General features: G+C 41.4%; 1 protein-coding gene across 1 annotated transcript; it reads right to left on the bottom strand.

Moving 5' to 3' along the window:
* Window positions 1–541: 541 nt before the first annotated feature.
* On the bottom strand, window positions 542–7,506 carry LOC127004727 (adhesive plaque matrix protein-like). The gene is made up of 3 exons (XM_050872809.1): window positions 7,466–7,506; window positions 3,150–3,337; window positions 542–1,237 (listed from the first exon to the last, which is right to left on the bottom strand). The coding sequence occupies exons 2-3, from the start codon at window positions 3,315–3,317 to the stop codon at window positions 719–721; spliced, it is 687 nt and encodes a 228-aa protein (XP_050728766.1). The 5' UTR covers window positions 3,318–3,337; window positions 7,466–7,506; the 3' UTR covers window positions 542–718.
* Between the last annotated feature and the right edge of the window lie 3,259 nt (window positions 7,507–10,765).

The raw sequence follows: 10,765 nt of genomic DNA, 5'->3' as shown, positions 1-10,765 counted from the left end.
AAAGGGTGGAAGGGACGGAATAAGGGAAAGTTGAGGAAGAGGAAATGGGAAGAAGTGGGGCTCGTAGGGAGGGAAGAGAAGTGGGATAGAGTGAGGGGGAGAAGGGAAGGGAGGGTGAAAGAATAAGGAGAGGGGGTGAGGGAGAATTTGGGATGGAGGGAGGTGAGGGGGAGGAGTTAGAGGAAAGGGAAGGAAGGGAGAGGAGAGGTGAGAACGGTATGGATTGAGGGGAAGTGAGAAGGAAAAAAAGGGAGAGGTGTAGAGAAAGGAAGGAAGAGAAAGAGAAAGAAAGGAAGGAAGGAGGAAGAGAAGGAAAGAAAGACAGAAAGAAAGGAAGGAAGGAGGAAGAGAAGGATAAGAGAAAAGGAGGAAGAGAAGGATAAAAGAAAGAAAGAAAGATAGGAAGGAAGGAGGAAGAGAAGGAAAGAAAGAAAGAAAGAAAGAAAGGAAGGAAGGAAGGAGGAAGAAAAGGATAAAAGAAAAGGAGGAAGAGAAGAATAAAAGAAAGAAAGAAAGAAAGATAGGAAGGAAGGAGGAAGAGAAGGATAAAAATCAACTACCATGAAAACACTAGTAAGGAAATCATTGAATAAGAAAAATAACCCCAACTTTGGCAAACATAACTTTATTTCAACAAGTAACAAAAATAGCTATGCTTAAATCTACGTTCATTGGTTCTTAATTGAGCCTTTTAATTTACACTTCTACTTCCTCTTCCTCAGTAGCCGTACCCAGAATCATACCCAGAATCGTACCCGGAATCGTACCCGTTATCGTACCCACCAGAATCACCACCGTACCCGCCGTCGTAGGAAGGCTTGGGGCACACCGTCTTGTAGGTCTGCTGGGTCTTGGTAACGGTGTGGTACTGGGGCACGTACTCCGTATTATACTTCGTTTCGTACTTCACATCGGTCTTCGTGACATACTCCGGCACGTACTCGGTCTGGTACTTGGTCTGGTACTGGGTCTGGGTCACGTACTGGGGCTGGTACTCGGTCTCGGTGACGTACTTGTTCTGGTACTGCGTGGAGGTGACGTAGGTGGGGACGTACTCGGTCTCGTACTTGGTCTGGTACTTCGTCTGGTAGTCCACCTTGGTCTGGTACTTGGTTTGCGTGACGTACTCGGGCACGTACTCGGTCTTGTACTGGGTCTTGTATAAGGTGTTGTAGACGGTCTCGTAGTAAGTGGTGGGCACGTACCGATCCTTGTAGACGGTCATGTACACGGGCACCTGCGGGGAGGAGGAAGTGGAGGAAGAGGAGCACACAACCGCGTAAAACAAAGTCGAATCTGATTGCTAGAGGAAAGTTAGACAGAAGGAAGATTGAAGGAAGAGGAGCACGAACAGTTAAGTAAAGCAAAGTAGAGAGAAGAGTAGAGTAGAGGGAAGAAAGAGTGGAGGAAGAGTAGCACACAAAACTGAGTAGAGTATGATGGGTAGAGGAGAGTTAGAGGGACGGAAGAGTGGACAGAGTAGAACACATGCAATTGAGTAAAAGGAAAGAAAATCTGACTGCAAAATGGAGTTAGTGGGACGGAAGAGTAGACAGAGAGGAGCACACTAGCTTAAATGGGAAACAAAAAGTGGTAGAGTAACATTGACATAGAACAGTTAAGTGAATGACTGGAAGACGAAGAGGAGGTGGAGAAAGGGGAAGAGAATCAATTGAAGTCAAGGAAAGAGATTATTAGAGAAGAGAGAATGAGACGCAGAAGGGAAGGAGGGGGAGGAGGCGATGGCGGATAGAGAAAAGGAGACAGTAAGTAGAAGTAAAGGAAAGAGATGATTAAAAGAAAAGAGAGAGAGAGAGAGAGTGAGAGGCAGAAATGAAGGAGGGTGAGGGCGAGGAGACGATGACGGAGAAAGGGAAAGTGAGATTAAGTTGAAGTAAATAAAAGAAATTACCAATAAGATATAACGAGAACAAGAGAAAGGGAAAGGGAGAGGGGGGGAAGAAGGAAAAGACATTGACAAAAGAATTGGTTTGGTCTTTTGGGCGCACGCGGAGATGAGCTGTAATTAACGTCAAGTGGAGATAGATGTCTTGAGGCTGCTGTGTTGGAGGGGGTAGAGAGAGACCTGTAATTGATCCGTCTGATGCTGTGATGCGGTGACCGGGAGCAAGTAAAATAAAAATAAAAGAAAAATGAGACAGCAACGCCCGATATTTCCGGAGACAAAGATAGAAAGAAAGAAAGAAAGAAAGAAAGAAAGAAAGAAAGAAAGAAAGAAAAAGAAAATAGAGAGAAAGAAACAAAGAAAAAGAAAGAAATAATGAAAGAAAAAGAGAAAAAGAAAGAATGTGAGAAAAAGAAAGAAAGAACGAAAGTAGACAAATAAAGCAAGCCTGACACACTGACACACACACACACACACACACACACACACACACACACACACACACACACACACACACACACACACACACACACACACACACACACACACACAAATTCACGCTCTCTCTATCTCTGTCTCTCTCTGGTATGTATCTATTAATCTCAAGAAAGCAAGACAGCAAGCACTTACATTTGACACCACGAAGACAAATCAGAACTCGGTATCAACAATCACTGGAGAGTTAGCAATCATCGACTTTCACTTGCACTGCCATCACAAATAATATAGAGGCCTCAATATTTACACAAGGAATATAAGGAGTCTATAAGATGAGCCTGGAAGTTCAAATGTGGATATGTATACGCCCCGAAATGTTTTACGAGAATGAGCCCGAGGGTTATGATCTTAAACATATCGGCGTCCAAGCACACACATTTGATAAGGCTTTCATAAGGGTTCGTGGCAATTCCAGAGGTAGCTTTATGACCCTGGTAGTACCAAGGCCGAAAAGGAGAATAATCGATTTATAATGAGTGTTTTTGTTACAATCAAGGAACGGAAAAGTGGTCAAAGGCCCTGGTAGTACTTTGACCACTTTTCCGTTCCATGATTGTAACCAAAACACTCATTATAAATCAATTATTCTCCTTTTCGGCCTTTGGGAATAGTTGATGTGGGAGGTGGAAACGTCTTAGAATACAAACTCTAATACTACTACAGTCCGCCCACACGTAGTCCAACAAATAGTCACCAAAGAAGCCTGGCTGAGTCCATAATACTTCACCAGCCTCCCGACACTCACCTCTTGGTACTTGGTCTGGTACTTGGTGACGTAGTGAACCTTGGGGTAGCAGGGAGGCGGCTGAGGACGGCCGAAAGTTGGGTCTGGATCAGCTTCCGCGACCGCTATCGTCACCACCATGGACACCACCACCGCCGTCACCACCGCCCGGACACAGGAGCACAGCATTCTAGCGGCCACAGAGATTCCTGCAAGGCGAGAGGCGAGTCAAGGCGTGAGCTGTGTGGGTGAAGATCCCGCTCGTTTGTGGTCGGCGGGGAAAAGAAAAAACGCGGAACCAGTGACTGGGCCGCTTCCTGCTCGCCGCCGAAGAAGACGAGTGCTCAGGTGACGTCGCCGCGCGTGGGAAGATGTTGCTCCTGATGATGCTGATGATGCCAAGAGGGAAAAACTCCACTGACGGCATTGTAAAAGTCAATGTTCAAGGTGGCATTAGTGTGCGTTACTTATGAATTTCCACTGACCGATGACTGGGTTTAAATAAGGAAGATAATATTTTTTTCTTTGCGGAGGCGATGCTTTTTTTTCTTTTTGCTCCATGGGAATAAAAAAAAACGTCCTTGAGTGGAAAGGAAGAGAGAAAGAAAATGAGGAAGTAGGAAAAGAAGATAAGAATGAACGGAAAAGAAGAGAAAATAAAATGACGATGGAGTTCTCGGAAAAAGAGAAAAAAAAATGAGAAAGCAACGCCCGATATTTCCGAAGACAAAGATAGAGAACAAGAAAGAGAGAATAAATAAGGAATGACAGAAAAAAAAGAAAGGGAGAAAAGAAAAGAAAGAAAAAAAAATAAGACAAATTAAAGGATCACATCAATAACAAACAGCAGGAGGCTTGTAAATAAATAAGGAAGTTACAAGTCGGTAAAAAAAAAAATTAAATAAATAAATAAAAACACAAATAAACATAAGCATCGTGGAGGTGAGGAAACGTGAAAATACATGTTGGTAAAAACGAACTAAAAACAAACGAAAAAAAAACGATATAACACGTGAATCATTAAGGAGAAAATTAACCCTGACTGTAAATATGAAAACACCAGTGGCAATTTACTCATTATGAAGGTGGAAAGGCGCGTCATTAGTATATAGAGCTCTTTCTCCCACCCACATTCTCCTTTTTCTACGTCCTTACCCTTCCATTGCTCCCTTTCTTTATTCCTTCTCCCTCTTCCTATCATTCATCATTCCTCCTCTCTTCCCTTATTTCTTCCCTCCCTCTTCCCTGCCTATCATTCACTCTGCTTCCTAACCTTTCTTCTCTCACTCCCTTTCTCCCTTTCCTCTGTGATAATTGAGGGGGTTGACTGTGTGCGTGGTTTATTTCGGGTGGGGAGGAGACCGGGGTGAGGGTTGGGTGGGGGACAAGAGAGGAAAGAAGGAGGGTGCGGTTAGAGGGGAAGGGGAGCTGGGTGGGGAAGGGGGAGGGGAGAAAAGAGGAAAGAAGAAGGTAGTGTCGGGGGGAAAGGAAGCAGGGTGGGGAAGTGGGCGGAGCTTAAATAAGTATGTCAACCCATGTATCTACTTTTTTTTACAGCAAGGGAGACAACTCAAGGGCAATAAAAGAAAAACAGCAACAAAAAAGCCTGTAACTATCAATCTGTCTGTCTATCTATACATCTATCTATTGGGGTGGAGAGAGAATGGCGCTGAGATCATCTGACCCCTTCCCTATAGTGTGTGTCTACGGCTCATACACAAAACTATTAAACCACCGACCGTGTGAAGGCGAGGAATCCATGCAGAAAAAAAGGAAATATTTGACGGTGATTCACGACGCTGCCAAGTGTTCTCATGTCTCCCTGGGCCAGTCTTACAGTCCAGTCCAGCACGTTTGTAAGCTCCCCAACCAAACACAAAACACGACGAAAATTCCTTGTATAGTGTTTTTTTCACATTTGTTACTTTTTTTTATGCCCTTGAACTGACTCCTCTGCTGTAAAGAAGAAAAAAAAAAACACTATACAAGGAATTTTCGTCGTGTTTTGTGTTTGGTTGGGGAGCTTACAAACGTGCTGGACTGGACTGTAAGACTGGCCCCCTACGAAGCGTTGTTATGTCCCTGTGTGTTGATGCTGTGATGCTTGATATGTGTGTTTAGGTCCATGTGTGCTGCAGTAACGTGGCTTTGTGAATGCGCCGAATCCATGTAGAAAGTAGTGTCAGTCTCTTTGGTATGTGGCCATGTTGACTTCACGATGAGACGAATTGATGTAGTGTTATTTTAGGTTGAGGTTGCAAGGGGATACTGTGAAAACCCCATCAAATTACGAGCCGTGTGAAGGCGGCGGATCCAAAAAGAAAGATGGAAAGAAAGAAAGGGAGAAGCAAAGAAAGAAAGAAAGAGGGGAAGATAGAAAGAAAATAAGATAACGAGAAAGAAAGAAAGAAGGAAAGGAAGAAAAAATAAATAGAAAGAGAGCAAGAAAAAGAAAAAGAGAAAGAAAACAGAAAAAAAGGAAGAAAAAGAAAGAAACTATAAATAAATAAATAAGTAGAAATAATATAGACAATAGTAACGAAGTAATGCTGATTATACAATGCCAAAAATCACTCCTATGTTACTCTGGGCTAATTCCGCGTGTACATTCTGCGTGTGCTTAAAGACCCACGCAGGTACACAGCGGTTAGATCATTGCCTGTGAGGATGTGTCGAGTGCAAGGAGAAAAATCAATTATCTTCTGGCAAGTGGCGTGGAAGTTCTGACGTGACGAAAACTAATGCTCTGTCATGGTGAGAGGGCGGGTGGGAGGTTGATGACTTATTGAGCCAGTGAAGAGTGATTGAGAGAGAGTGATTGAGAGTGAGAGTGGGAGCGGGGGGGATGTAAGGGGAAAGAGTGAGGAAGAAATTGATGTATGGTTGAGGGGAAATGTAGAAAGTCAGAGCAAAGCAAGGGAGATAAGAAATAAATAAGAGTGAGGAAAAGTGAATTAGTGAAAGAGTGAAAGGGATGTGAGGGGAAAAAGTGAGAAAGAAACAGATGTATGGATAAGGGGAAATGAAGGAAGTTAAAGCAAGGCAAGGTAGACGAGGAATAAAGAGGAGTGAAGGAAAGTGAGCGAGTAAGAGAGAGAGAGAGAGAGTGTAGGGGATGTAAGGGGAAAGAGTGAGGAAGCAATAGACGTATAGATGAGGGGAACTAAAGGAAGTCAGAGCAAAGCAAGGGAAGCAAGGAATAAAGGAGAAGAGTCGTGAGGATATAGATGCATGGATAAAGAATGAAACTAAATGCGAGAAAGATTTAGAGGAAGGGAAGGAAGTGTAAATGGAGGAAGAATGAAAAATATAGAAAATTGGTCGTGAGTGAGTGAGTTTGTACGTTCATAGCTAAAAGATGAGATCTGAAGTGTGAAGAGAATTGAGGCGAGGAGTATTAACGAGATGTGTGGAAAGGAGAACGTATTTAGAAGGGAGGAGACAGACAGAGACAGGGAGAAAGGAAAATAAGAGTCAGTGGATTACAGATGTGAGGTAACACTTGAAAACAGATTAGAGAAAGAGAAAGGAATACCAGGCTGTGAAAGGAAGACAGATAGACGAAAGAAAAAAGGAAAGATGAGAGATTGATAGAGAGGGAAGATACAAGGGTGTGGAAGAAGGAGAGTGAGAGAAGAGGAGAGAGGAAAAACGAAGGAAAATGGAATGAGGAAAAAAGTAACATACGTGAGTTAGAGAAGTATGATTGAATAAGAGAGGAAAAAAGAGAAAAAGTGATTGGAGGGAGAGTGAGAGGAGAGGAAAATGAAGAAAAAGGTAAAGAGACGAAGGGAAAACAGACACATAGAAATTAGAGAAGAGTGATTGAGAAATAAATAAAAAAGAAAAAAAAACATTGAAAAGAGAGGGAAAGGAAAAGAGAGGAGAGGAAAAAAAAGAAAGGGAAATAGATGAAGGGAAAACAGACACATATACAAGTTAGAGAAGGATGATTGAGAAAGACAAAAAAAAAAAAAATGGAAGGAACTAGAAGAGCGAGTTTTCCTTAACCTGTGTTAGATTATTATTACTTTTTTTTTTGCTTTCACTGTCTCTCTTTTTCTGTCTGTTTACCTGTCTATCTACCTGTCTGTCCTTCACTTCCTATCATGCATCTTTCTCGTCTCCTCGCTGGGTCTTGATTAATCGTCTACATTGCCTCTTTTTTTTCTGTTGTTGTTGTTGTTGTTGTTGTTGTTGTTTTTTGTTGGTCGTTAGGGCATCAAGATCACACTTTCCTCTTCTCATTAGAATTCTGACCACTCCTTTCCTGTTAAGCTTCTCTCTCTCTCTCTCTCTCTCGCTCTCGCTCTCACTCTCTCTCTCACTTTCGTTACCTCAGGAGCTGTCAACAAAGGTCCTCTCCGTTGGGCGTCACGAGGTAGACTGACGAAGGTGACGTCGCCTCGTATTTTTAAGAGAAACGTTGTCTCGATCTCGCTCTCGTTACGTCACGTGAGAGAGGGATGACAAGGGTGGTGATGGTGGTGATAGCGGTGACGGTGGTGATGGTGCTGGAGGAGGAGATATTAGCGGTGGTTTTAGAGAGGATTGTGGTGATGACGAAGGTAGAATTTGGTGGTGGTGATGGTGGTGGAATTAGTTTTGGTGACGGTGGTGATGGCAGTGGTGGTGGTGGTGCTGCTGCTGGAGGGAAGGTAGTTTAGGTGGTGGTAATAGGTGGTGGTGGTAGGGAGAGGTGGTGGTGGAATTAGTTTTGGTGACATTAGTGGTGGTGGTGGTGGTGGTGCTGGAGGGAAGGTAGTTTAGGTGGTGGTAATAGGTGGTGGTGGTGGGGAGAGGTGGTGGTGGAATTAGTTTTGGTGACAGTAGTGGTGGTGGTGGTGGTGGTGGTAATAGTCAAGTAGGTGATGAAAAGAAGGTGATTTAAGTAGTGGTGATGGTAGTGATAGTAGGCAGTCGTGGTGGTAACGGTGGTGATGGTGGTGGTGATGCGAAGAGATGGTGATGATGGTGGTGGTGATAGCACTCTATGAAACTCCTACCCCCCCCCCCATGAGAGAGAGAGAGAGAGAGAGAGAGAGAGAGAGAGAGATCGTGACTTGCAAATTTTCCGTTCGATCTGCAACAAGATTAAGTGTGAGCGAGTCCAACAGGCAGGTAAAAGTGTGTGTGTGTGTGTGTGTGTGTGTGTGTGTGTGTGTGTGTGTGTGTGTGTGTGTGTGTGTGTGTGTGTGTGTGTGTGTGTGTGTGTGTGTGTGTGTGTGTGTGTGTGTGTGTAAATAAATAAGCCTTTATAACAATTAGTACATAAATAAACAATAGGATGGCGAACAAGTTATATAAATGTATAGATATATGAAATAATAAATACATATATAAATAAATAAAAAAGGAGGTAAAGAAATAGAGAAATAAGAAAGAAAAAAAGATAAAAAAGAAGAAAGAAAAAAGATAAAGAATAAAGACAGAGAAAGAAGAAAGAAGAAAGAAAAAAGATAGAGAAAAAAGAAAGAAAAAGATCAAGTAAAAAGAAAAAAGAAAAAGAAAGAAAAAAGATAAAAAGATAAAGAAAGAAGAAAGAGAAAAGATAAAGAAAGAAGAGAAAGCAATAATAGAAAAAAAAAGAAAGTGAAACGGGAAGTGACAGATAGATAGATTAATAGACAGAATGAAAGGAATATAATGAAAGTGTGTGTGTGTGTGTGTGTGTGTGTGTGTCGTGTTCTTCCTCACAACACACACACACACACACACATAACCACACACACACACACACACACACACACACACACACACACACACACACACACACACACACACACACACACACACACACACACACACACACACACACACAACCTTTCACCCTCGTCCTCTTACTTTCTTATTTACGTTCTCTTGTAGAGTTGTTGTTTTTTCTGATTTTTTTTTTTTTTTTTTTTTTTCGTGTCTTCAGAATGGTTCGCGTCACCTCCTCGGCTTCTTCACCTTTTTTTTGTGACAATTTTCTTTTGTCTTCATTGATTAGTTATATTTTTTTTTCCTTTGTCAAACTTTCATTTCCTTCTTGTCAAACTTTTATGTCCGTTTTCTTTTTGCCAAACTTTATATTTTTTTTCTTATTTTTAACTTCATTTCCTTTTTGCTGAACTATTTCTTTTCCTCCTTTTGTCTCTCTTGATTTTCTCTATGTTAAACTTTTACCTGTATTCACTTTATCGACTCTTATTTTCTCCTTATTATCAAACTTTCCATTCCTCTTTGGCGAACTTTTATTTTCGCCTATTTTTAATTTCATTTCCTTTTTGCTGAACTATCTTTTTCCTACTTTTGTCTCAGTTTTGATTTCCTCTCCGTCAAACTTTTACCTTTATTCACAATGTCACGCACTCACTTCCACTCTATTCCTTTCATTCTGTCTATTTATCTATTTATCTTTCTTTTTCTTTCTATTTTTGCTTTATCTACTTTCGCTTTTTTCCTTCTCTTTTATCTGTATATGTATTTATTCTTCTATGTATTTATGTATTCGTATAAATTATTCACCATCGTATGTCAACGTACATTCTCCCCTTACTCTCAAACTTTCCATTCCTCCTCGTCGAACTTTTATTTTCACCATTATTTCAAACAGATCTCTCTCTCTCTCTCTCTCTCTCTCTCTCTCTCTCTCTCTCTCTCTCTCTCTCCCTACGGCGTTTGCGTGTGTGCGGATCCGTGTTTCAGTCAGTTTTAATTACGCGGAATGATGAATGGCTGCGTCTAATTTATCGCCTCATTTGATACTTCTAATTTTATATTCAAGCTATTTCGTTATTAATCTTTATATATACCTCGTGTCATGTGTTCAAAAATAAAATTATGTAGATATATTTCTGTACTTTTTTCGTTTTTTTTAATTTCACTTTTTTTTACTGATTTTCACTTTTCCTAATATTTTTTTTCTCCCGTGTTCTCAGTCTTTCTTTCCTTCCTTCCTTCCCCTTCTTTCTTTGCTTCTCTTCCTCTTTATTTATTTCTGTCTTTCTCTATGTATTTTTAATTTTATAAACTTCCCCACAATGGTATCGTTAAGTCGTATACCAATCACAACATTCATTCAATTGTTCAGGTGTTTTATTTCTCTACCTTTATATCTATGTCATTCTTTCTCTACTTATGTATTTCTATAACTTCCCCACCATGGTATCATTTATCCATGTACCACTTATAATATAGGCTTATCTCTTTATTCAGGTATTCAGGTGTTTATTTATAGCTACTTGTTGCCTACCTGTGCGGTGATTTATACATGTAGACAATGGCCTCGATTGCCGGGTCGCTCCTTTAGGGTGGACGAGCAAGAAGTGAGCGGCGGAAAGGCAGAGGTCAGACCAGCCCAGTAGACCCGTCCCTCCCTCCCTCCGTCCCTCCGTCCCTCTTAATAGCTTTTCTTTTCTACAGTGAGAGAGGCAGCTCAAGGGCGTATTAGACAAAGAAAAAGCTGCCATTACCCTTCTCCCGTCAACAGAGCCACGAGGAGGTTAGTAATATAAGTGAATAGAGAAATAAATGAAGAAAGAAATAATGCAAATAGAAATTGACCTCTCTTTTGGCCGTCTAATTCTGGTTACTTTTATAGGAACAGAGCCTAGCGGACTTTTTTGTTGCTTTTTTTGTTTTATTTCCCTTGA

Source organism: Eriocheir sinensis, chromosome 28, assembly GCF_024679095.1.
Source record: "Eriocheir sinensis breed Jianghai 21 chromosome 28, ASM2467909v1, whole genome shotgun sequence".
NCBI classification, from domain to species: Eukaryota; Metazoa; Arthropoda; class Malacostraca; order Decapoda; family Varunidae; genus Eriocheir; species Eriocheir sinensis.
Note: the sequence above shows the minus strand (reverse complement) of the source record. Positions and strands in the feature narration are given on the sequence as shown.

Bases quoted from the DNA above. Each gene is read 5' to 3' on its own strand.
- LOC127004727 (XM_050872809.1), bottom strand. From the start codon at position 3,317: ATGCTGTGCTCCTGTGTCCGGGCGGTGGTGACGGCGGTGGTGGTGTCC. The intron at 1,238-3,149 runs GTGAGTGTCGGG...TCCTCCCCGCAG, and splicing joins ACCAGACCAAGTACCAAGAG to GTGCCCGTGTACATGACCGT.